The 25869-nt window shown below is 41.2% G+C and overlaps 1 protein-coding gene across 2 annotated transcripts in view; it reads right to left on the bottom strand.

Moving 5' to 3' along the window:
• Positions 1–25869, bottom strand: part of LOC121718035 (NACHT, LRR and PYD domains-containing protein 12-like) — a 1225568-nt gene that overhangs the window by 1185166 nt on the left and 14533 nt on the right. Inside the window, exons 1-27 of one of the 2 annotated variants that reach the window (XM_042102785.1) lie at positions 25683–25783; positions 21833–21978; positions 21622–21735; positions 21366–21479; positions 21090–21203; positions 20830–20943; positions 20578–20700; positions 20318–20431; positions 20059–20172; positions 19799–19912; positions 19523–19636; positions 19250–19363; positions 18988–19101; positions 18718–18831; positions 18420–18533; positions 15151–15264; positions 14283–14761; positions 11877–13680; positions 10255–10425; positions 9956–10108; positions 9582–9752; positions 7051–7221; positions 5043–5213; positions 4463–4633; positions 3036–3206; positions 816–986; positions 435–481 (exon numbers count right to left, since the gene is read on the bottom strand). In XM_042102785.1, coding sequence (XP_041958719.1) covers positions 435–481; positions 816–986; positions 3036–3206; positions 4463–4633; positions 5043–5213; positions 7051–7221; positions 9582–9752; positions 9956–10108; positions 10255–10425; positions 11877–13680; positions 14283–14761; positions 15151–15264; positions 18420–18533; positions 18718–18831; positions 18988–19101; positions 19250–19363; positions 19523–19636; positions 19799–19912; positions 20059–20172; positions 20318–20431; positions 20578–20700; positions 20830–20943; positions 21090–21203; positions 21366–21479; positions 21622–21735; positions 21833–21978 — 5431 coding nt within the window. In that variant the 5' untranslated portion in view covers positions 25683–25783. Of the gene's footprint in view, positions 1–434; positions 482–815; positions 987–3035; positions 3207–4462; positions 4634–5042; positions 5214–7050; positions 7222–9581; positions 9753–9955; positions 10109–10254; positions 10426–11876; positions 13681–14282; positions 14762–15150; positions 15265–18419; positions 18534–18717; positions 18832–18987; positions 19102–19249; positions 19364–19522; positions 19637–19798; positions 19913–20058; positions 20173–20317; positions 20432–20577; positions 20701–20829; positions 20944–21089; positions 21204–21365; positions 21480–21621; positions 21736–21832; positions 21979–25682 lie in introns of those variants that run through there. The other variant, XM_042102784.1, reaches the window with a different exon arrangement.

The following is a 25869-nucleotide window of genomic DNA, read 5'->3' on the forward strand; positions in this document are numbered from 1 at the left end:
ACCTTTTAATAAGATTTTAAATAAATTGCATCATTCACAATGGAGCTTCATTAAGCACATAGCCATGCCACTTCCCCTTGAGAACCACACACTGAGACCACCCAATAGACAGTTCATAAAAACTGTAGTGCACTGCACATATTGGAAAGCACATGCACAGAGACATTTTTTTTTTTTTTAGATCCTTCAGTAGAACTCTCAGATCAGAATTGATGATCATTTTATAAAATGTACCAAAGCAACAGAAAAATGAAATAAAATGTCACTCCAAAGTGGCAAAGAAGTATGAAATCAACCATCAAAGTCCAGACATTCTGTATTAAATGTGATCACAAGAGATCCATGGGTACAAATGGTCACAGATGTATTGGCATATTCATATCCACAATAAATAATGTAATTTGAAATAACAATATGAGCAAATGAACACTCACATTGTTTCATCTGTGGTTTCATACTTTTGCTTTCTCCATGAGAATACCTAGAGACAAAGAGAACATATGGGACCCTACTATCTGGTTTACAACATTATAACATCCCATGTTAAAAAGTGACATAAGTTGAGCATAATGTTAGTTCAGGCAGGTCACAAAGTCACGCATACTGTAGCTTCTGCCAGTAACTCCGCTCAACTGATCAGTCAGCTGATCATCACTTGCTCTTACACAGGTGGAGATCATTTAGGGTGCCTTATAAATACCTTAATATCTGCAGTTTATAGTTACACTTTAGGGGCACTTGTCACTGAAAAAAATCAAATACCTTAAGGTCTGCAGTTTACAGTTAGGGGCACTAATCACGGGAAAATCAAATACCTTAAGGTCTGCAGTTTACAGTTAGGGGCACTCGTCACTGAATTCAGAAGCTGAATTCCAGTGCTACTCATCTGACTCTCACTCAGGTCCAACTCTGTTAGCGAGATCCATGACTTCACAGTGGAGGCCACAAACTCACAGGATTCCTCTGACAGGTTACATCTAGCAAGTCTGAAGTGAAATGAACAGGGTGAAAAATAAACAGACATGGACAAACAGACATTAACATCCATAATCTTGTATATTAAACAGTCAAACTTTAATCAGAAAATACAGTTAGGTCTCAATCTCTAGTGATATGCAAATTCCTTGTTGTAGACATTGCAGAGGACTTTATTTTAATCAACACGTTATTTTTATCAACACCATCGGGCCGTTTTTTAAAAGTAAATGTTCCAATCAATGATCTAGGCAGCACATTTTCTTCTCACTCCTTCATTTTACAGTAATGGTTACTAACTAGAACGGCTCAGGGTCAAAGGTCATACGGAATCGATTAATCTGCGCTATCTGCACTATCAGTTATGTTTTCTCAAATGTAATGTAATTATTTTGACAGCCCTAATTTTTTACTTTATTTTATACTATTTTACTACTATTGTCTATACACATTGTAAAGCACTTTGTGACCATGTCAGAGTTTCCTCCGGATGCCGGAGGTTTCGTTTTCCGGACATTTTGATGATATGCCGGTCAAATATCCTATTATCCCCTCTTAATTAGTCAAATTGAGGAAAACTGGAGACAGGCTATGTAGCTTAAAGAATGACATAATCAGGCTGTAGGCTATAGAATGCAACATGTTCATTAGCCTAACTTAAACATGCCTAACAAGATCTAGCCAGTATCTTTTCATGGACAGCAAGAGTCTGCTTCGTTTGTTGTTTTAAAAAGGCTACGTTGTTTGTTGCTGCTACGTTATCTGCAGTGGTGACTGTTTAACTTACACAGATGCGCACACACAAGAATGAGCGCTCACACCACTACCCCCTAATGCTATGCCTCTTTGTTTGATAACAGTAAATTAAGAAATGTTTACTATTTTGGGAAATGTTTAGTTTCTTTTTCTTTCGGCCGCGGTTCAATGATACCGTTTAATTGTGCCAGAAATTATCCGCGGACCAGTAATCGCCTCGTCGAGGAGGCCCTAACCCTGCAGATCATAGACAGAGAACGCATAGGCCTACTGTATGCTTTGGGTAAAGAACACTTTGCATGTCCAGTGTACTGTATCGGGGCGGTGGTAGTGTAGTGGTTAAGGAGCTGGACTAGCGTACAGTAGCCTGAAAGTTGTCGGTTCAAATCCCGGCTTCCACCGCTGTGCCCTTGAGCAAGGCACTTAACCCCAAGTTGCTCCGAGGACAATGTGATCCCTTGTAATATAGCTGACATATGTAAGTCACTTTGGTCAAGAAGTGTCTGCTAAATGTAATGTAATGTAATGTAAAGTAATGTAATGTACACGGAGAATGACAGTGTCTTGGAGCGGCCGCACCCCCCGCAACTCCACTTCCAATGTCACTTATTCCGACAGATACGCCCGACACTTCTGCTTTTTATCTGGTGGTGGTGGAGTTGACCGGACATTTGAGGCTTCAGACGTTACCAATTTATCATCATCCATCGCGTCTGGCCTCTGAAAAAACTTTTAAGGCTAGTCTGCCTGGGCCTGGCCATGTTTGAACCACCTCACTCATTTGTTCGTTGTTTAACATGGACGTTTCAAGTGTGCGCTTTATATTTGAAATGCAGCATAGGCTATGCTATGCGAGCCTGTTCATTTAAAAACATAGCCAGAGGACGTATAATATAGGCTTACATATTAAGGCTTATTCTCAAATTCAGATTGCGTTAGGGGACGGGATTATTAGCCAATTTCAATCGGACAATTTGACTGGAGAGATTTAATTTTGTCGGACATTTCATTTTTTTTCCGGCCAATGTCCGGTAATTACCGGACAATGGAAACCCTGGTCCATGTCTGTGAAAAGTAAATACATTTTACTTACTTACGTAAGTTCATCACTATGGCATATTTTAAAACTGTATAAAAGGATTATTAAAATTGTTGCAGAAGAAATCCTGTGCATTCTGTGTGTGCATGAATATGTCTGTGCCTACACATATGAGCCCCATACAGAACCTAAAGTGTGTTTTGGTATACAGCAAATGCACATTTTAGAAGCAAGATTAAAATCAAAAGAAAATCAAAAAGCCAACCCTAATATTCGCAGGCCACATTTGGGGCGACTTATCCCAGAACTGAGAAGCTGAATTCCAGTGAAATTCAAGTGATTGTCACTCAGGTCCAGTTCTGTCAAGGAGTCTAGGTGCTGCACAGCAGAGGCTACGACTTCACAGGAGTCCTCTGTCAGTTTACAACCAGCAAGTCTGCAAAGGATTGGAGAGAAAACATTTTGGCCCTTTTGAATGATGTTCGTGCATGAGAACTTTGCTTGTTGACTTTGCACTTTGGCCAACCTTTAAATTAGGCCCCCATGTGTATTTAACAACAATGAGATGGTAACACTTGGTAACATTACTGTTATAGGGTGGATAAAAGCAGCATTGATTGCGAAATGTTTCACCATCACTATTGTGTCTCCTGTCATTTGAGCTTAGGAGCCACTAGACATAAAGATAACAATATTCAAAGCTATGTTGAAACCCCTAGACCTCACAGGGTAATCTGGCCACCGCCATCATGGACATTTTTGCTCTACCTGTCTCATATATTGGGGGTGGGAGCTTAATGGTTGAGGAACTAGCCTAGCAGTAGCCAAAAAAAGTTGTAGGTTCGATTCCTGGCTGCCACTGTTGTGCTCTTGAGCAAGGCACTTTCCCCTGAGTTGCTCCAAGGAGACTGGCCCTTGTAATAATTTAGGTATTTAAGTTGCTTTGGATAAAAAGCATCGGCCAAATAGATACATGAAAATAAAATAAAAATAAATCCATAACATAAATAAATAAATAAATAACATCTCTCACGTGATATCATTCTTCAGCCAGGTAGAAAGGTGGAATGAGTGGTGGGGCCGAGGAATCAGAAAAAATAAATCCTTGTGACCGTCTTTGCTACCAAGTCATAGCCACTAACTGTTTTCGGACCAAAAGGGTCAGAGAACGCAGTTCTATGAACTACTGTCTAGAGAGGCTTCCCCTAGAACGACACAATTCACTCTCACTTCATGCACTCACAACAGAGTACTGTGCCAAGCAGAAGTCACCATCTGTGGTGGGCTCCTGGGCTACTCTCCTTCAACTGGTCCAGAGGAAGCCTAACACAAAGTGTGCCACTTTTATCTGCCCCATAACAGTAATTGTGGTAAGAGTTAAGAGTGGTAAGCCCCCTCACTTCAACACTGTAAAGAAAAGCACTTAAAAGATGTTAGGATTGTGTAAGGTCTCACTGAAACATTATTCACTCAATAATACCAACCTGTTGTGTTGATCACAATACATCTTATTGTTTTTTGTCATTGCCCTTGTCATTTCTGAGTAATGGGATGCAAGTTGTACCTTCAACTTTATAGGTAGTCAGCTTATCTAACCTTCTGGCTTTCAGCTACCTAGTGGCTCAGTATTTTTACCAGCCTACTCTAATACAGCAGTCTAAAACTGGTCCCAATCCACAAAATAATACCAACCTGAGTGTCTCTAGCATACACTGTCGATTCAGTGCTTCAGAGCCCAGCTTTCCTCCACAGTCCCCCAGAATATTCTTACTCAGGTCCAGCTCTCTCAGCTCAGAGTTTACTGACTGCAGAGCAAAGGCCAAAATACCACCTGACTTTTCAGTGAGTCCACAGTCAACAAGCCTGAGAAGTACACAGATATATATATATATAAAAAGTAGGCCTAATGCAATCAAAAAAAAATCACCAATAAAGAATGTAACTTGCCTGTAAAAAGCAAAGTATAGGTGAAAGGCAAAGTTAAGGTGCTAACAATTAGGCTCTGCTAAGATAACTGGTTCGTGTCTGTTGCTAGCACAATTTGTAGCAGAACAGCACCACAAAAAAAGTAGGTTAAACATATGTTAATGAATTGGCTAACTAATTTATTCATATAATGACTCCATAGTCAACTTTAATCAAATCAAAAAATAAGTCACTACATTAGCTCCTTATCATATAAATCACAGTGAATAAAGCATAGCCCATATCTGAGACACACTCCAGGTGCAATATGAAAATTAAAAAAAATAATAATAAAAGAAATACCAACCTTAATATACGCATGTCACATTTGGATTGTCTTATTCCAGTATTTAGAAGATGAATTCCAGTGTCATTCATGTGATTGTCACTCAGGTCGAGTTCTAACAGCGACACCATGTGCTGCACAGCAGAGGCTACAACCTCACAGGGTCCCTCTGTCAGTTTACAACCAGGAAGTCTGTAAAAGGTTAGAGGAAAGAAGGGTAGGCAGCATGCTTCAAACCTTCTTGGTATTCATAACCAGTAGCATGGGACACGGAGGGGCCAGTTAAGATTTTTTTCACTCCATCTTATGGGACAATAACAGAAAAATAACCACTACTGTTCTTCTGATTGGGTGGATAGCCACCTCCAAAGTTACCCTGTCCTCATCATTTTCAGCCACAGCCAAGGACTACGACATAAACAGAGAACTCTGACCAAAAATCTCTTACGATGATGGACTGCTTGCAGCGTTTTCACACTTCACTTCACCACTGAAATCCCACCACTGAACTCAGCATTGCTGCCTATTGGCAAATAATATTTACTGATGGCAGTGGCTTATTTTTACCTGTTATGTTGCTTCAGTTCTGTACTACCTTAATGTTTTGCTATGGCTGAACTAGCACATTCAGAGATGAAAGGACTGAAAGATATGAAATGGTTCAATAATGTGTTTTGAATGAATATTTTTGTTTCCCTGCCACTACAGAGTATACAAAAAAAAGGCAAAGTAAATTAATTAAAAATATAGTATTGGTATTGGCATCGGTTATCTGCAAATTGCTATTATAAACATTGGTACCGGCCCAAAAAAAGTGGATCTACTAAAGGTTCATAAAGGAACATTTTTGTTTTTTAAACGTTCAAATACTTTGCCCATTTTGGTATGTTGGCTTCAGTGAATATGCAATTTGGGGCATTTCAACCCGATTTGTTCCATTTTGGCCTGTCAACAACATAACATCATCCACATCATTACAGAATTCTGGGGGCTTTGGCCCGTACTTTGCATCTGGTTCAAATAAAACATAGTATATAGTCACTTTGTGCATTGAATGGGATCACTGGCATTACATTATGATATGTATGTATTGCTATATTACTATGAAACTGCAATTACAGGGCTCCTACATAAGGCATAAAATGCTAGCCTGGCGGGCTCAGTTTTGAATTTGACTACAGCGCAAATGTTGGAGTATAAATTGTATGTTGGAGCATAAATACTTTAATATAAAAAAACATACCAAGTAGCCTGGTGGGCCATCCTATATCATTGAAATGTATAGTCTGGAATCGAACCATTCACCTCGCTTAATCCAAGGGGCGGGAAGTCTTTCAAACTGCCTAGGCATGCAATAGGCCAGCACTACGACCATATCCGTATCCGGTCGGCAAAAACGGCAAATACATCCTTCTTCGAAAGGAATGACTTAAGTGCATTGTGTTGCTCAACAAAGAAAAGCACAAGTCCAACTCCTCCAAAGTTGACGCCAACGCCGATTCAAACAACCGCTCTTCGTTCGCCATAGCCACCTTCCTTGTTGTTCACCGTCGCAGGACTGTCGTTATCCTGTTAAGCCCGCCTTAAGACTCTCTAACAAAATAGAGCGCTGTGATTGGATGAGGTCTACGGCGTCAGCCAATAGAAATCCCTATGGTTTGATACTAGACGTACAGGCTGAGCAAATTAATTTGCCGCCGCTAGGGTGCGTCTAGATTTCTAGGCTAGTAAAATGCCCCAATATCATCAATATTTAAAATTAAGCCACTGTAGTATTTCTATCATATTCAAGTCTGGAGGCAGGGAAGGCCATTGCATTAAATGTTGTGTTGATCACAATACATCTTATTGTTTTTTGTCATTGCCCTTGTCATTTCTGAGTAATGGGATGCAAGTTGTACCTTCAACTTTATAGGTAGTCAGCTTATCTAACCTTCTGGCTTTCAGCTACCTAGTGGCTCAGTATTTTTACCAGCCTACTCTAATACAGCAGTCTAAAACTGGTCCCAATCCACAAAATAATACCAACCTGAGTGTCTCTAGTTGACAGTGTGGATTCAGTGCTTCAGAACACAGCTTTCCTGCACAATCTCCCAGAGTATTCCTACTCAGGTCCAGCTCTCTCAGGTGGGACTTTGCTGACTGCAGGGCAAAGGCCAAAATATCACCGGACTTCTGTGTCAGCCCACAGTCAACAAGCCTGGGAAGTGCACATGCAATCACTAACAAAATCACTAATGAAGACCCTAACCGTATATAATATGCAAAAAAGATTTGATTACATATTACTAAATGAAAAGTCAACGAGGAAAGGAAATGGTCAGGAAGTGTGAAAGAAGTTAAAGGCATGCTGCATGAATTTCAATCAGTTTGTAACTTCCTGTTGATGTCCTTTTGTACATTATATCCAATCACCATCTCCTTTTAAAATCCAAAACAACAAAGACAGACTGTGTGACAGACACAATGACATGTAGTAAACTCTGAGTTTCTCCAGCTTACACTTGGACACAGACACAAATGCAGGGTGTATTGTGTTAAAAGCGTAACTCTCGCCAAAATGCACCCTAGGGTGTTTTTGTGAATGTACCCGAGTCAAACTTTCGTTTAAAAGCATAATTACATCCGAAGCGCCACTTTTAAGCTTACCTTAAGCCTTCTTAGTGTTTTTAAAATAGCGATTTTGACGTGATCATGTATCAGAATAGTAGTGGCCCTAGCATTCCCATTCAAAAGGCATTAACAGTACTATATGTCTAAAGTGTGAATGTGTAGATAAGGCCTCTGTGAACTCTGTGGGCCAGATGTACTAACGCTTTTGCGCCCACTTCAGGCGTATTTGTTTCGCAACGTGCGTGTAAAATCATTGCGTACAAACAGGCCGCAAAGATGCATTGCATTCATGGGAGGATCCAGAGGAAAGTGGGAGTTTAGTGTAAAGAGATAGGAGGGGAAGCGTTAATAGCGCCTAATTATGTATTCAGCGGTATGTACAAAGACTGCTTGTGAAAGCGCACGTCTATTCTGCGCCTAAATACTTCCGCCTTGTAAAAGCAGGTGTTAATCCATATTGCAGTTCAATGCGTCACTAAGAGAACCTTTTTAAGACGACAATATCGCTATTTAGAAGACCAGTTTTTTAAGTAGTACTATCAAAAGCAACCTTAAAGGAGAATTCCGGTGTGATATTGACCTAAAGTGTATTGAAACATGATACCAAGTGTGAACGTATGTCTCATAGCCCATCTCGACTTGTCCCCTGCACTCCAAAATCTGGCGCTAGTTAGCCGATGCTACCAACAACTTTTTCAGTAGTGGTGCTTCGGCATCGGGCTAGCCATGCAAATAAATCACTGTTTTATACCCATTTACGAGGCTCAATGTATCTCCACACTTCATTGGTAGACTTCCTAGGGCCCTGACATTTAAAACGAGACATTGAGAACTTTGAAAAAGCACTGGTAGTTTACTTACAAGACGATTTATACAGACAGTATCTTCACGAAGTTTAACGTTTGCAGCCATCTTGAATTTAGTCACGATAAGTCGAGCAATGAGTAAGAATGAACAGGTATGATAAGGGATCAGATTCCAAAAATAATTCAGTGGAAATGCATGGATTCCAGTTTCTTCCAGTAGCAGCAACTGGAATCCATGCATTTCCACTGAATTATTTTTGGAATCTGATCCCTTATCATAGCTGTTCATTCTTACTCGTTGCTCGACTTATCGTGACTAAATTCAAGATGGCTGCAAACGCTAAACTTCGTGAAGATACTGTCTGTATAAATCGTCTTGTAAGTAAACTACCAGTGCTTTTTCAAAGTTCTCAATGTCTCGTTTTAAATGTCAGGGCCCTCGGAAGTCTACCAATGAAGTGTGGAGATACATTGAGCCTCGTAAATGGGTGTAAAACAGTGATTTATTTGCATGGCTAGCCCGATGCCGAAGCACCACTATTGAAAAAGATGTTGGTAGCATCGGCTAACTAGCGCCAGATTTTGGAGTGCAGGGGACAAGCCGAGATGGGCTATGAGACATACGTTCACACTCGGTATCATGTTTCGATACACTTTAGGTCAATATCACACCGGAATTCTCCTTTAACTTTCATTGGCCTTTCGAATATCTTATACTTTCACTTTCACGTCATTAACTTAAACTTTCCTACTTGCTGGATTTGACCAATCTTCCATAGCCTACGTGCACAAGTAGTTTGAGTAGAACTACTGATCTTCATTATCTCTCTTCTTTTTGACATCGTATCATGTATTTCATGATCGCTAAACGTTTGATTATTTTTATTGCCATCAGTTAACTTCATTCAACTGCGCTTGTATGTAGGCGCTGCCATTCAGTTGTGGACATTCGTAAATTGCGTTTATGGGCGGAGAAAGGCAGAGAAAGGCGCAGTTTACACTAAGGATTGAACAATTGATAAATACGACGGAAACTTGGGTCTGTCAGCGTTTGCAATCTGCGGTTTGTCCATGACGCTGATAACGCTACGTTCGCAAATGTACTTACATCTGGCCCTGTGCCTTTTACAGTATTACTGACCTCAGTTTCTCCAGTTGGCAGTTTGGGTATCTAAGACCAAAGAGTAGCTTCTCTTCTGATGTTTGCAGATCACAACCACTCATGTCCAACTCACTCAGTTGAGAAAGATATGACTGCAATACTGAGACCACAACCTCACAGGAGCTCTGCTTTAGTCTACAGCTGATGAGTCTATAATGAGAAGAAAACACTGTCATAGCATTGTTTTTGTATGTATTGGTCATTGACAAATCATATAATAATTGGGATGTCAATGTTGACCAAAATAACCATGATTATTATTACAACACATATTGAATGAAATTAAAGACAAAACATGTATGGGCTGTTTATATATCAAAACAGAAAGCAACAGCCCATGCAAAAACACAGACCTCACTTTACAGTCTTGATTCAGTGGTTGATGGAGCAGATCTCCTCCACAGTCCTGAAGCTCACAGTCACTGATGTCCAGCTCTCTTAGGTGGGGGTTTGCCCCCTGTAGAGTCAGGGCCAACAAGCTTCCAGTCAGTTCACATCTAACAAGACTGTAAAAACAAAGAGAATCACATACAGTGAAGAGTGGACATAGCAATCAACAGTAAAACATAGATGATGTTATTGTGTGGTTAACACAGTATACATTTAACACAGTAATGTGTCTGTCAACACAATTTACAACAACATTAATGACCTGAGCTTCTCCAGTCTGCAGTTTGGACTCTGTAGAGCAGAGAGAAGCTTTTCCCCTGACTTCTGCAGGTCATTGTAACTCAGGTCCAGCTCTCTTAAGGGGGAGTTTGAAGACTGCAAAGCTGAAGCCACAACCTCATAGGACTTTTCTGTGAGATCACAGTGAGCAAATCTGGAAGAGGGGAAAGGCAAATCAAAACACAGAATTGTCACGTTCACCACGTGCCTGGCTCACACAACAATTCCCAGCTGCGGGGGACTCTGTGGCACAGCTGACAGCAACATTTGCCATTTGGCCATGCCACATTTGTCGACCTGGGTTTGTATCTGAGCCGGTTTCCCGATCTCACCCTGTCTCTGTCTCCCACTCGCTTCCTGTAACCATCTTCACTGTTCTTTACCATTCAAAGCATAAAAAGCCCATAAAAACATTAAAAAAACAGCAGCTTTAGTGCCCTTGAGCAAGGCACTTAACTTCAAGTTGCTTTGGGGAAATTGGTAATTGGGGAAAATTGGTAATAATTGACACATGCAAGTCGCTTTGAATAAAAGCGTCAGTGTCAGTTAAATGAGTAAGTAAGGATAACACCATGTCCTAACCGGACGTGATGCAAGCAAACATAAAAGCGATAAATCTCATTTAATTACATTGTTTTCAATTGCAAGCGATGCAAGCAGCGCAACTATATACTCTGCTATTTTGAATGAGGAATATGACGCAATAGAAGCGCATATTTAACGGATTCAGTGTAGACAGATAACATTGACAGTCGCTTGCTCAGATGATGTTAGGACACGCTGTAAGATAAGGAAATAGTACAGCATATGTACCCCAAATGATGCACCAGCATGCAAGTTAATACTGGCCAATTACAGACTTTGCACCACTCAAGACTGTTCAGTGTGATTAACCCAGAGCTGCATAAACTGATATCTGAGTTATTTAGACAGTCAAGGAAGGAGGACATCCTAGTCAGTGTTTCTACACCATGTACCTCCATATTCAAACCTCAGACATGACACACAAAATTAAGGAACTATATACTGTATGTTGGTTCAGGACAGAATCACTTTGACTTGTGGGGAAAAGCTTGAGCATCATACAAAGGAGTTTGTTTTTGCAATGTTCTTGTAAGGGAACTAATTATTTTACATAATTATCTACCAACTCTGAACTACTCTGCAGAATACAGGCTACTGACCTACACACAAAATATGAGATGGATAACTGGAAACTGTTTTTTAAAGAGGTCCTGCTGCAGGAAACTTTTTTTATTTCTTGCTGACCTTGAAATAAAGAAGATATGACTAGCTGGCGTCCCCTGCCTGCCATAAAAAGAAAATGGTCACAGCACAGGGGCCAATTAGAAAAGTGTATTGTTTCTACATCAGGTTGTTCTCATTTATTATGCTTCCTCTCCTGCTCCAATCTAGCAATTCACCTAGATAATGGCCTATCTGAGTAAAGGCAAGTGTGCATAGGTTTTCAGAGCAGGCTAGAACATCATAAGAAAAATGAGCCAAGGCATTTCTTCAATTAAAACGTTGCATATTTCACAAAAGGAATGTTATAAAATGATTGAAAAGTGTATGGCACGGCTCGTTTACACACTTGATACTTACACAGCCTTGCGGCAGTGTCTCACAACTGGCACCAGTCTCCTCCAGCCCTCCTCAGATGTTTTATATTTCATCAAGTCCAACTCATCCAGCACCTCCTCGGACATCAGAAGCATGTAGGCCAGAGCTGAACAGTGAAGAGGTGACAATCCACCTGTGAAGCTCTTCTGAGATTTCAGATATTTCTGAATTTTCCCATGTACAGAATGATCATTCATTTCAAATAAGCAGTGGAAAAGATTGATGCATCTTTCAGGTGACAGGTCCTCCCTGGAGAGAAGTTTGATATATTTACAAGTTTTTTTGATGCTCTCTGTGCTGCTGTGAGTGTTTGTCAGCAAGCCCTCTAAAAGGGCTTGGTTGTTTTCCACTGACATGCCTACAAGGAAGCGAAGGAAAAGGTCCAGGTGTCCATTCCTGCTGTCCAAAGCTTTGTCCACGGCTCTATTCAACATAATATGTAAGGGAAGGGAAGCTTTTTGGTCTCTGTGTTTCTTACTGAGGAAGGATTTCAGTACCTCCAGATTTCCTGTGATGTAGGAATGAAATATATACACAGCCGCCAGAAACTCCTGGATGCTCAGATGGACAAAGCAGTAGACCTTCTTGTGGTGAAACACACATTCCTCCCTGAAGATCTCAGTGCACATGCCAGAGTACACTGAGGCTTCACTGACATCAATGCCACACTCTCTCAGGTCTTCCTCATAGAACATGAGATTGCCATTCTCCAGATGCTTGAATGCCAGCTCTGCCAGTTTCAATAGGACACCCTTATGTGCTTCCAGGAGACTCTGACGATCTGTCTCAATTTTCTTTTGATATTTCTGGTCCTTCCTGGTGGTCTGGATGAGCAGGAAGTGTATGAACATCTCAGTCAGAGTTTTGGGGGCTTCCTTCCCATCATCCTTTTCTAGCATCTCCTGAAGGACAACAGCCGAGATCCAACAGAAGACTGGCATGTGGCACATGATGTGAAGGCTCCTGGTTGACTTAATGTGCGAGATGATTCTGTTGGCTTGATTCTGGTCACTGATCCTCTTCCTGAAGTATTCTTCCTTCTGTGGGTCATTGAACCCTCTTACTTCTGTCACCTGACTGATGCACTGAGAAGGGATCTGACTAGCTGCTGCTGGTCGGGAGGTTACCCAAATTAGAGCAGAGGGAAGCAGAGTTCCCTGAATGAGGCTTGTCATCAGCACATCCACTGATGATGTTTGTATCACATCAGACAACTTCTGATTACCTTGGAAATTCAGAGGAAGTCGACTCTCATCCAGACCATCAAAAATGAACACAGTGTGGCAGTCTTTGTATTCACCATCCTGTACCTCCCTAAGCTCAGGGTGGAAGTCAAGCAGGAGCCTGTGAAGACTGTATTGATCATGTTTGACCAAATTCAGCTCACGGAACGGAAGCACAAACATGAAATCTACATCCTGGTTAGCTCTCTCCTCTGCCCAGTCAAGGATGAACTTCTGCACTGAGATGGTTTTTCCAATGCCAGCAATCCCCTTGGTCATGACAGTTCTGATGTGTCTCTCTTGTCCAGATAAAGGGTGGAAGATGTCATTGCAGTTGATTGCTACGCCTTCGGTTGTTTTTGGTCTGGATGCTGACTCTACCTGCCAAACTTCATGTTCCTTATTCACCCCTTCACTCTCTCCCTCTGTGATATAGAGCTCTGTGTAGATCTTGTTCAGGAGTGTTTGAGTCCCTGCCCTCATGAGATCTTCACATATGCCCTCAAACCTCCTCTTCATACTGGCTTTATGGGTCATCAGTACTCTGTTAAGGACATGGGTGTCTGTGTGGCGATAAACAAACAAAGAAATAAAAATGCATCAGCATCATACACAGTTTACTGGTTATTGCATCAGACACTCAAAACACAATAGCATTGAATAATGAACCATAGCATGTTTCAGTTGTGGGGAGCTGTGGCACATTTGGGTCTTAGTGCCCATGGAGACCCAGGTTCAATTCGGACATGCAGTCATTACCCGATCATGTCTCCATGGTGATGAATGTCCATACTATGAGAGCCATCTTATATGGTATTCTTTTAACATTTTCCAATACGAATTTTAAACACCCTGCTGTAAATCTGAGATTTTTACCACCCATTCAATTCTGGCACTTTGTCTCCTGTCCCTTTCCTTCACTCATAAAAGCACTTAAAGATTTTTACATGGATCTTGATCGCTAGACGTCACCGAGTACTGTCGATAGGGGAAAAAAAATTGCCAAAATTGGTGCTACCGAACAGTAGTAGCTGCTGCTAATGCCCACTGCTCCCAGTGAGCTACAATGCTAGTCAGGGGGCATGATCTAAACGTGCCTTTTTGCCTCTTAACAGACTCAAAATGCCCCTTTCCTTTACTCACACTTAACACACTCAAGACTCACCTGTCAGTCTGGCCCTTTTGATGGGGACATGCTCTGTTAGGGGTTGTTTGCTGCCTACTGCATGGTCCTCCAAAGTGGGCTCTGGAGAAATCTGTGGCATGTATGTGTGTGGATATAGAGGGTGCTGCCCCATATCTGTCTGTGGGTATGGAGGAACTTGTGCTATGGTAGTAGATGAGTATTGTTGATGTTGTGACATTTCTCTGTGAGAGAAAGGTTGTGTCAAATCTGTAGGTTGTGCTGTGGTTGAAGGTGGGTATAACAGTGATTGTTCCATAGCTATGTGAGGGATTTGAAGGGGTTGTGTTTTCGATCTCTTTCTGCATTGTGGGCAGCTGTGGTCTCCTGATGGACCAGACTGGCTCCAGTAGCTGCTGATGCACTGCCTGCAGAAACTGTGTCCACAGCTGGTGATGACTGGGTCCCTCAGTAGCTGCTTACACACTCCACACCTGGACTGATCCTGAGTCATTGTATTCCTAAACCCAATGCAGAGACAAACATATTTGCATGAAGACAAAACATCATGCAGTAACATTAATGAAAAGCTGATGGTGCTGCTGATCTGCATGATCCTCTGATTGTACCTAGAATCAACTCAACATCTGATATCTCACTTTAGATCAGACTGTTGTTCACTGCTGAATTTCTTTCTGTTTACTGAGGTATACTGATGATGTCTTGTTGTAACATAATTGGAGTGGTGGCATATTTTATTAGATGTCCATTAGGGGTGGTCCATTGAGACTACGAATATACTGTATCACAATATGGTAGTTCTAATGACACATGCACGCATGCACGCACGCATGCACACACACACACACACACGCACACACACACACACTTGCATTAGTTGATATCTCACTTTGGATAGGACTGCGGTGATCCACTGCTGAATTTGGGAGCCTGATCCATAGACTGGTCACTCTTCATGGATACACAGCTGGGCACTGGAGACACTGGTCTGTGTTTCTGAGGTCTGGTTACACAAAGAGACAAAAAATATAGATTTAGCCAACACATCTTCCCAATAGTTAGCATTTTAGCACTCTTCATGGACACACAGCTGGGCACTGGAGACACTGGTCTGTGTGTCTGTGGTCTGGTTACACAAGAAGAAAAAATAATAGATTTAAGTATAAGTATATATACTCTTTTGTTCCCGTGAGGGAAATTTGGTCTCTGCATTTATCCCAATCCCTGAATTAGTGAAACACACTCAGCACACAGTGAACACACAGTGAGGTGAAGCACACACTAATCCCGACGCAGTGAGCTGCCTGCTACAGCGGCGCTCGGGGAGCAGTGAGGGGTTAGGTGCTTTGCTCAAGGGCACTTCAGCCGTTCCTACTGGTCGGGGTTCGAACCGGCAACCCTCCGGTTACAAGTCCGAAGCGCTAACCCGTAGGCCACGGCTGCCCCCAAGTAGCCAAAGTATCTTCGCAATAATGGATTATCTATAAGGGCAATGGTGGCATTATCTATAAGGGCAATGGTGGCATTATCTATAAGGGCAATGGTGGCATTATCTAAGGGCAATGGTGGCATTATCTATAAGGGCAATGGTGGCATTATCTATAAGGGCAATGGTGGCATTATCTATAAGGGCAATGGTGGGCAATAATGGTATTCCTATTTCTTGCATTAACTATATAAATGATACACACACATACATACAGAAAACATCCTACATTTAGTCACACATCTTACAAATAGTTAGCATTTTAGCATAGTCCCTCTATCTTCCTTGTAATACACAGAGGCAATTCTAGAGTCTGTGGGGGCCCCAAGCAAAAATTCCAAGGGGGCCCTACTGACCAGTGTTCATCACCATTCACCATTCACCAAAATATTTTACCGTAGAACGTTGGGAAATCCCATTCAAGTCAATGGAGCGTTCTACTAGCATTGTGAAGAGCCGTATAATAAAGTAAATTATTTTAAAAACCCAATATAAAGTATAGAAGTGAAATAGTTTTATTGGGATCCTATACTCAAAAAAATTAGTAATTAATTTATCTTGATGAACTCCGTTTTATCTCCCCTTTCAATATTATGAATAGTAAATGTTGGCACTACAACACTAGCCACTAGGCTACAATAATTTTGGCATTGATGGACAGTTTAACACGGAGCCTGACTTATTCTAATGACCTTTGGTTAAAGCCTTAAATCTTAAATAGGCTACTTGGTTGACCCATCCCCTGACAATGTTACAATGTTTATTGTTTGCTTACAAGAAATATTAGCATGCAGAGTGAAAAGCGAACTACAGGAGTTGGAGCTGGGAGAAAAATAGCTGGGCCTATAAAGAAAAATGGAAAGAAAATTTTGTGTTCATCTTACCCAGTTTCACAAATGCAAAACCTGTGTATCTGATATGCAACAACGGTGTCGCTGTTTGAAAAGAATATCATTTCACACTACGAAACGCAGGGGCACCTTCAAAGTGGCCTATCTGCTCCAAACAGAAGCACAAAAGCACAATATTGAAGCGCTGGCCGAGGGTTATGCACAGCAAGCAGGATCCAGTGCATTCTGGTGTTCTTTCTCATATTTGTTTAAGCACCAACTAGCAGTCTGATTGGTGAATAGGCTATTTGTAAATCGTAAAATAAAAGATTTTAAAAAATAGGACTGCTAGAATAATTTGACTCGGCCAAACAATATCAGTGGCGGCACCTTTGGCCGCCTGTTGCCAACCCATGTCATAGTTTAAAGCAGGGCTTTGAACCGATTTTTTTTTCCAATCGGTTCGTTCCGACCAGAAACGGAATTATAACGTTTCCGGTTATGAGTTCCACCAATAAATTGACGTTCCCGAACCGGTTAGAACAAAAAAAATACTGTTCCCGGAACGGTTAATTTCGTTCCTGTCAGCTGTTTAATGCTATAGAATTACGTCTTTCTCATCCAGCTTAAACCAAATGTAATAATATTACAACCATTATTAAATAATAATAATAATAATATTATTAATAATAATAATAATAATTAAATAGGCCTACAATTATTTGAAATGTGTAGTTTATTGTTAAAAGATAAAATTTCCACACAAAAGTAACCACATTATTAAGACACGTGGTTATGCCACTAGGGCAACAACAAATTCCAACTGTCGGGGGAAAGGCCATTTAGCCAAATGTTCGCTAGTCCATCATTAACGTGGAGTCGACAAATATAGCTATTGATATTGTGTTTGGAATGAGCGTTTTAATTAACGATGGATCGTAATTTACCTCTTATTTAAGATGTGGAGTGGAGACTTTGTAATCCACCGCTCTCTCTCCATTCAGTCAGCGAATGTCTGATGTGATGTCACACAGGAAGTGAACCACAGCCGTCATGGTAACGTGCGCAGGAAAATAATTGCTTTTTTTTTTTAGTTAATTAGGCAACGAGGAACGAAATAAAACCGGTATTAACCGGTTACCATTATTTTTAAATAAGTGTTCCTGTTCCAGAACATAAAAAATAACGTTTCCGGTTTCGTTTCTGTTCCCTGTAAAATACAAGAAGTTCCCGGTTTTCGTTTTCGTTCCTTGAACCGGTTCAAAGCCCTGATTTAAAGTTGAGGTGTTTCAGTGATATTTTAATTCCATGTTGACTGAGCCGACAGGGATTTTTTTTTTTTAAGTATAACGCCCATTCAGTGACGGTGTAAAATTAAAAATCTTTGGCGGCACGCCATTAACGTAATTAAAAAAATTAACAGGTATGCTTGGTCCTTACTGCATCGTGATTAACATGTTATGACTGACAGCCCTAATACAAACATAATGTTAACCATCTTCTTGCTTAACAAGTTGTAACTGTCGCTAGCTAACACAGATCCACTGTTTATAAGGCCATAGCATAGGGCCTAAATGTACAGATGTACTGTTTGAAAAACAGGACAGGAGCACGCAAAATACATCATTCAATCTCTATGGACGAAATTCTCGCTTGAACCACCGGCAAACGCACTGAGACCAGGTCGGGGGCCCCCTAGCGGCTCGGGGCTCCAAGCAGTTGCCTGCCTTGCCTGTTGACAAGGTGTGCCTCTGGTAATACACACACACACACACACACACACACACACACACACACACACACACTGTCCTCTCTTGACAGTTTTAACAGTTGATGACTCACTTTAGATTAGACACTGGTGGTCTACTGCAGAATTTGGGAGGCTGATCCATGGACCAGTCACTCTTCATGGACACACAGCTGGGCACCGGAGACACTGGTCTGTGTGTCTGTGGTCTGGTTACATAAGGTGACAAGATTGTACATTCTATAGTTAGCATGTTAGCATATTTCCTCTATTTTCTTGTAACACACACACACACACACACACACACACACACACACACACACACACACACACACCACACCACACCACACACACACACACAATTCTCCACTCTTGAAATAGTTGATGTCTCACTTTGGATTAGACGGCGGTGGTCCACTGTTGAGTTTGGGAGGCTGATCCATGGACTGGTCACTCTTCATGGACACACAGTTGGGCACTGGAGACACTGGTCTGTGTTTATGTGGTCTGGTTACACAAAGAGACAAAATAATATATTTAGCCAACACATCTTACTAATAGAATTTTAGCATAGTTATATCTCTTTCTTTTAATATACATGGACACACACACACACACACACACACACACACGTCTACACTCTTGCAGTAGTTGATATCTCACTTAGGATGGGACTGTGGTGGTCCACTGCTGAATTTGGGAGGCTGATCCATGGACCGGTCACTCTTCATGGACACACAGCTGGGCACTGGAGACACTGGTCTGTGTGTCTGCGGTCTGGTTACATAAGGGGACAATATTGTTCATTTCGCCAACAAATCTTACCGATAGTTACCATGTTAGCATAGTTCCTCTATTTTCCTTGTAACACACACACACACACACAAACACATTTTGTCCAGTCTTGAAATAGTTGATGTCTCACTTTGGATTAGACTGTGGTGGTCCACTGCTGAACTTGAGAGGTTCCACCTTAGAACAGTCACTCTTCATGGACACACAGCTGGGCTCTGGATACACTGGTCTGTGTGTCTGTGGTCTGGTTACATAAGGTGACAAGATTGTACATTCTATAGTTAGCATGTTAGCATATTTCCTCTATTTTCTTGTAACACACACACACACACACACACACACACACACACACACACACACGCACACGCACAATTCTCCACTCTTGAAATAGTTGATGTCTCACTTTAGGTTAGACTGTGGTGGTCCACTGCTGAGTTTGGGAGGCTGATCCATGGACTGGTCACTCTTCATGGACACACAGCTGGGCACTGGAGACACTGGTCTGTGTGTCTGCGGTCTGGTTACATAAGTGGATAAGATTGTTCATTTTGCCAACAAATATTACTTATAGTTACCATGTTAGCATAGTTCCTCTATTTTCCTTGTAACACACACACACACACACATACACACCACACACACACACAACTCTCCACTCTTGAAATAGTTGATGTCTCACTTTGGATTAGACGGTGGTGGTCCACTGTTGAGTTTGGGAGGCTGATCCATGGACTGGTCACTCTTCATGGACACACAGCTGGGCACTGGAGACACTGGTCTGTGTTTACGTGGTCTGGTTACACAAAGAGACAAAATAATATATTTAGCCAACACATCTTACTAATAGTTAGCATTTTAGCATAGTTATATCTCTTTCTTTTAATATACATGGTCACACACACACACACGTCTACACTCTTGCAGTAGTTGATATCTCACTTAGGATGGGATGGCAGTGGTCCACTGTTGAGTTTGGGAGGCTGATCCATGGACTGGTCACTCTTCATGGACACACAGCTGGGCACTGGAGACACTGGTCTGTGTTTATGTGGTCTGGTTACATAAAGAAACAAATAATATATTTAGCCAACACATCTTACTAATAGAATTTTAGCATAGTTATATCTCTTTCTTTTAATATACATGGACACACACACACACACACACGTCTACACTCTTGCAGTAGTTGATATCTCACTTAGGATGGGACTGTGGTGGTCCACTGCTGAATTTGGGAGGCTGATCCATGGACCGGTCACTCTTCATGGACACACAGCTGGGCACTGGAGACACTGGTCTGTGTGTCTGCGGTCTGGTTACATAAGGGGACAAGATTGTTCATTTCGCCAACAAATCTTACCGATAGTTACCATGTTAGCATAGTTCCTCTATTTTCCTTGTAACACACACACACACACAAACACATTTTGTCCAGTCTTGAAATAGTTGATGTCTCACTTTGGATTAGACTGTGGTGGTCCACTGCTGAACTTGAGAGGTTCCACCTTAGAACAGTCACTCTTCATGGACACACAGCTGGGCTCTGGATGCTCTGGATACACTGGTCTGTGTGTCTGTGGTCTGGTTACATAAGGTGACAAGATTGTACATTCTATAGTTAGCATGTTAGCATATTTCCTCTATTTTCTTGTAACACACACACACACACACACGCACAATTCTCCACTCTTGAAATAGTTGATGTCTCACTTTAGATTAGACTGTGGTGGTCCACTGTTGAGTTTGGGAGGCTGATCCATGGACTGGTCACTCTTCATGGACACACAGCTGGGCACTGGAGACACTGGTCTGTGTTTATGTGGTCTGGTTACACAAAGAGACAAAATAATATATTTAGCCAACACATCTTACTAATAGTTAGCATTTTAGCATAGTTACCGGTATATCTCTTTCTTTAAATATACATGGACACACACACGTCTACACTCTTGAAATAGTTGATATCTCACTTAGGATGGGACTGCGGTGATCCACTGCTGAATTTGGGAGGCTGATCTATAGACCGATCACTCTTCATGGACACACAGCTGGGCACTGGAGACACTGGTCTGTGTGTCTGCGGTCTGGTTACATAAGTGGATAAGATTGTTCATTTCGCCAACAAATATTACCTATAGTTACCATGTTAGCATAGTTCCTCTATTTTCCTTGTAACACACACACACACACACATACACACCACACACACACACAATTCTCCACTCTTGAAATAATTGATGTCTCACTTTGGATTAGACTGTGGTGGTCCACTGCTGAATTTGGGAGGCTGATCCATGGACTGGTCACTCTTCATGGACACACAGCTGGGCACTGGAGACACTGGTCTGTGTTTATGTGGTCTGATTACATAAAGAGACAAAATAATATATTTAGCCAACACATCTTACTAATAGTTAGTATTTTAGCATAGTTATATCTCTTTCTTTTAATATACATGGACACACACACACATCTACACTCTTGCAGTAGTTGATATCTCACTTTGGATGGGACTGCGGTGATCCACTGCTGAATTTGGGAGGCTGATCTATAGACCGATCACTCTTCATGGACACACAGTTGGGCACTGGAGACACTGGTTTGTTTTTCTGCGGTCTGGTTACATAATAAGCCACAATTATAGATTTAGCCAACACATCTTTACACGTGTGCATGTGTACATGTTGAGATGTGTATACTCTGATGCACTCACCCTGTGCTGTTGAATAGCCTTTGTCTTTTGCTGAACCCCTGACGTCCATCCTCATTCTTAATGGCCACAAACTGTGACAGGTCTGTCTTATTTCCACCAACAGCATCATCATCATCATCATCATCCTCCTCTTGATGGAACTCCATCTTATGAAATCATTCAATTAAACAAATGAATATGCCCAGACAGTGGCAAAAATGGGATGGGGTGGTGGGAGACTTTCTCTGAATAGTTGGTGAGAAAAAGTGTGAACCAATCACATTCAATGACCATAGAATGTCGCCGCTTGGTGCAAACACATCATTGGCACAATGTTTTCACATGTCGACTTTTGGCAGCAGAAGGGCCGGGATATATGCTGCCATATAGGCTACACGGGTTTCCCGTTTACCAACAAAACTAGATGCGCGCAGCCGTGGGGCAGAAGACGCTTGGTGGTCGTCCACAACGTTATAAACTTAACCTAAATAGTCGGCTGCTGTAAGCTACAATCGGATTTTTTCGTATACCCCTGTTGTCTCAATGATAATAACATCTCATTTCAGACTATATTTCAAAGTTTGCCGTTCATTTGCATTATTAATATAACATCGTATTTTGTCATTTTTGGCAAAGACATGCATTCCGTTAGGGATATTGAACATATTTAACATTCTCTAACCATCGTGATTTCATCGAGTTTTCAGCACAAAAACTCATTTTATTCTTTTGCTCTTTTGCATTGCTCTATGCTGTTCTATGGTGATGATGATGATTGACTGCAATTTGCTTATAGTCAGACTGAGGTCTTCATAATTATGAGGTTTATTATGAAGTTTACAGTTCAACTAAACATTTTCAACTTCAAAAGTAAATCACATTTCTGGGATAATACCAGACTGTATGAAATAAAACATGAATTCCCTCTTTTTATATCCTTCACATTCCTGTGCTAACTCTACGTTGTGGTCATCAAATAGGCTATGTTGGGGCAGCCGTTGCCTACTGGTTAGCGCTTCGGACTTGTAACTGGAGGGTTGCCGGTTCGAACCCCGACCAGTAGGGCACGGCTGAAGTGCCCTTGAGCAAGGCACCTAACCCCTCACTGCTCCCTGAGCGCCGCTGTTGTTGCAGGCAGCTCACTGCGCCGGGATTAGTGTGTGCTTCACCTCACTGTGTATTCACTGTGTGCTGAGTGTGTTTCACTAATTCACGGATTTGGATAAATGCAGGGACCAAATTTCCCTCACGGGAAAAAGAGTATATATACTTATACTTACTTATACTTCAGACCAGAGCTGATGCTTCAGCAATAGCAGTCACTGAAAAGCTGTGAGTGTCGTTGAACACAGCTGTTCTCACATTAGCTGATTGCGATAAACATAAACCATTGTTACCTAATGACCAATTATTCATTACACCTGTGTGTGGTATCTACTTTTTTTTAGTGTTTTTCACATATAGTATTTTGCAGTATTTTTAAAATACAAAAATACACACCAATAAAGTATTTTGATACAAAATACAGAGCCATTTCCTTCAACCCAATAAAATACAAATGACAAAATACTATTTTGTATTTGAAATACATATTACATGTTTCAGAAATACTACCCATCCCTGAGAACAGGCAGATTACATCTTTATAGTCGGCCATATGATGACATACTTAGGTTAATACTGTATTTCACCAGTTAGGGCACCAAAATGGCCAGCAGTGGCACTGTGTAGCCCATCTTGACATGTCTTTAAGTTTTGGGTTACAATATACAGCTAGTGGGCTCTCTGTTGATTTTAATGAGTAGGCCTAAGCCTAAAGTTACAGCATTTCTATCACAATTGACCAGACTTCGACCTTTGGTCTGCTTTTAACAAAATTCTGGCTATGATTGTTCCTTGTATTGCATCATGAGCCATCACTGCGCCTATTGCATTCTACTGCCCCTGTCGCCCCTGTTACCCATGGGCCTCTCTCTCTCTTTCTTTTCTTCCTTTCTTTCCTTTTTTCTCTGATTGCCTACATTCTGTAAAGCGCCATGATACATGTGTAATGTTTTGGCGCTCTATAAGCACAATAAATTTAAATTGAATTACTGTTGTTAGCCTTAAGCCTGGCTCAGTCATTATGTTATCGCCCTCCATTAGAAGTGCAATGAGCTGCATTGAGCATAATAAACTGCATTTAGAATTCCACATCCATATTTCTAGATATTTTGGTAAAAGTAACTTAAGAGTAATACAATAATAGTGTAATGCCTTACAATTCAAATACAGTAATATTATAATGTAACAAATTACTTTGAAATGACAGTAATGAGTATAATACATTACGATTTTGAAGTAACTTGCCCAACACTGATGACAACCATCACTTTCTATGTGTGTGTGTGTCTGTGTGTGTGTGTGTGTGTGTGTGTGTGTGTGTGTGGAGGGTCAATCAAATTCTATGATTGCCACTGATGTGAATGATCTCACAAATCACACAAACCAAATCAAATTTTAACAAATCGCAAAAGTATCAACATTGAGATTTTTCACTTAGTATTGGTGCTGTTGGTATTGTGACAACAGGAGTTGGGGATGTGTCCCACCAAAGCTGAGACCAAACCTATGCCCTTGCTTGGAGGAGAATGCGTTGAAGTTCTTGAATTGTCAAGGACCAGTTGGGGCAGTTTCATGTCTCTGTTGCTGAGATAGTTTCGATGATCAAAAGTTCAGAATTGCCAAGAATCTTGTAGGGGCTGTTTTGGGCAGTTTCATATCTCTGTTGCTGAGATAGTTTAGTTCGTCAAAAGGTCAGAATTGCTAAGAATCTTGTAGGGGCTGTTTTTAATTGTCTGTGATTGTCTGATCTCATGTTTTGCATGATATCTCAGCACCCAAAGTTGTTATAAATCCGCACATATATTATCATCTAATGTTGTGATAGACCTTTGTATGAACGTGTGTTCTATAGATATAACCTATTGAACTTCCATTTGCTATGTATGGCCTGTATGCCTCATTGACCTGAGCTCATCCAAGTCAGAAAGGGGAAGATTCTATTGGGGAAAGGTTCCAGTGGGGGCTGGCATAGAAGCAAAGGGGGAGTGAGTGAGGGTGTTTCAATGTACAGAAGCACACATACAGTCCATCTAATCAATAAGTATGTTTCAATATTATACACTGACCATTTTCTCACCCATTCATTTCTAATGGCCGGTCATATTTGAGACCGATTTGATAAAACACTCAAATTGTCATGAAAATTATCAAAAATTATTTTGTGAGTTCAGATGCCCTGTGTTAAGTCATGGCGCCTCATGGTAGTCAGAATATGGTAACATCAAAGAAACAGAGATCAATGTGAAAAATGATCAGAATTCCCCTTTATGAACATTGTGAAAACACTTGTAGAATCATATGATTCACTAATTAGCTCATCTATCTGGCTGAGAAGTTGCAACATTTAGAATCAGCAGGTTTACAGAATGGTTGGAAAAAAAATATGTGGCAGGACTTTTTACTTTTTTAAGTCATGCTTTTTCAACCTCTGCTCTGCTAAGTCCCAACTGACGTACTACAGTAGCCTACACTGACAGTCAGTCAGCCAATCAATCCCTATTAACGTAGCAAACCCATACAGTAGAGTAGATATCCTTTCTGCAGTATATCATCGTAGGCTACTTGGTAAAGGGCTTTATCTATGATGATGCTAACGTTGCAATATGGCAACAAGTTAGGGCACACACAAACTAGCACCATGATGTTGTGCATACGCCAGCTCAAAAATAATTTTACCGAACCTCCCTAACCCTACAAAGATAGGCGATTCCACTTCAATCATCTCTGATAACAACAGGAAGTACGTGTAATGAGGGACATTACTTACGCCAGTTCGGTTTTTCGTAGCTCCGTTCCTGCGACTAGTAAAATATAGGCCTACCGAAATAGACTAGGCTAGGTCTTGTTTTACCCAAGTGTGGGATAACGTTAGGCCTACTTCGAACTTCCGTAACACGAGTCCTCAGATTACCATATAAGGCGACCAGAAGATCCAGTCTTGCTGAGGAATAAGT

Source organism: Alosa sapidissima, chromosome 9, assembly GCF_018492685.1.
Source record: "Alosa sapidissima isolate fAloSap1 chromosome 9, fAloSap1.pri, whole genome shotgun sequence".
NCBI classification, from domain to species: domain Eukaryota; kingdom Metazoa; phylum Chordata; class Actinopteri; order Clupeiformes; family Clupeidae; genus Alosa; species Alosa sapidissima.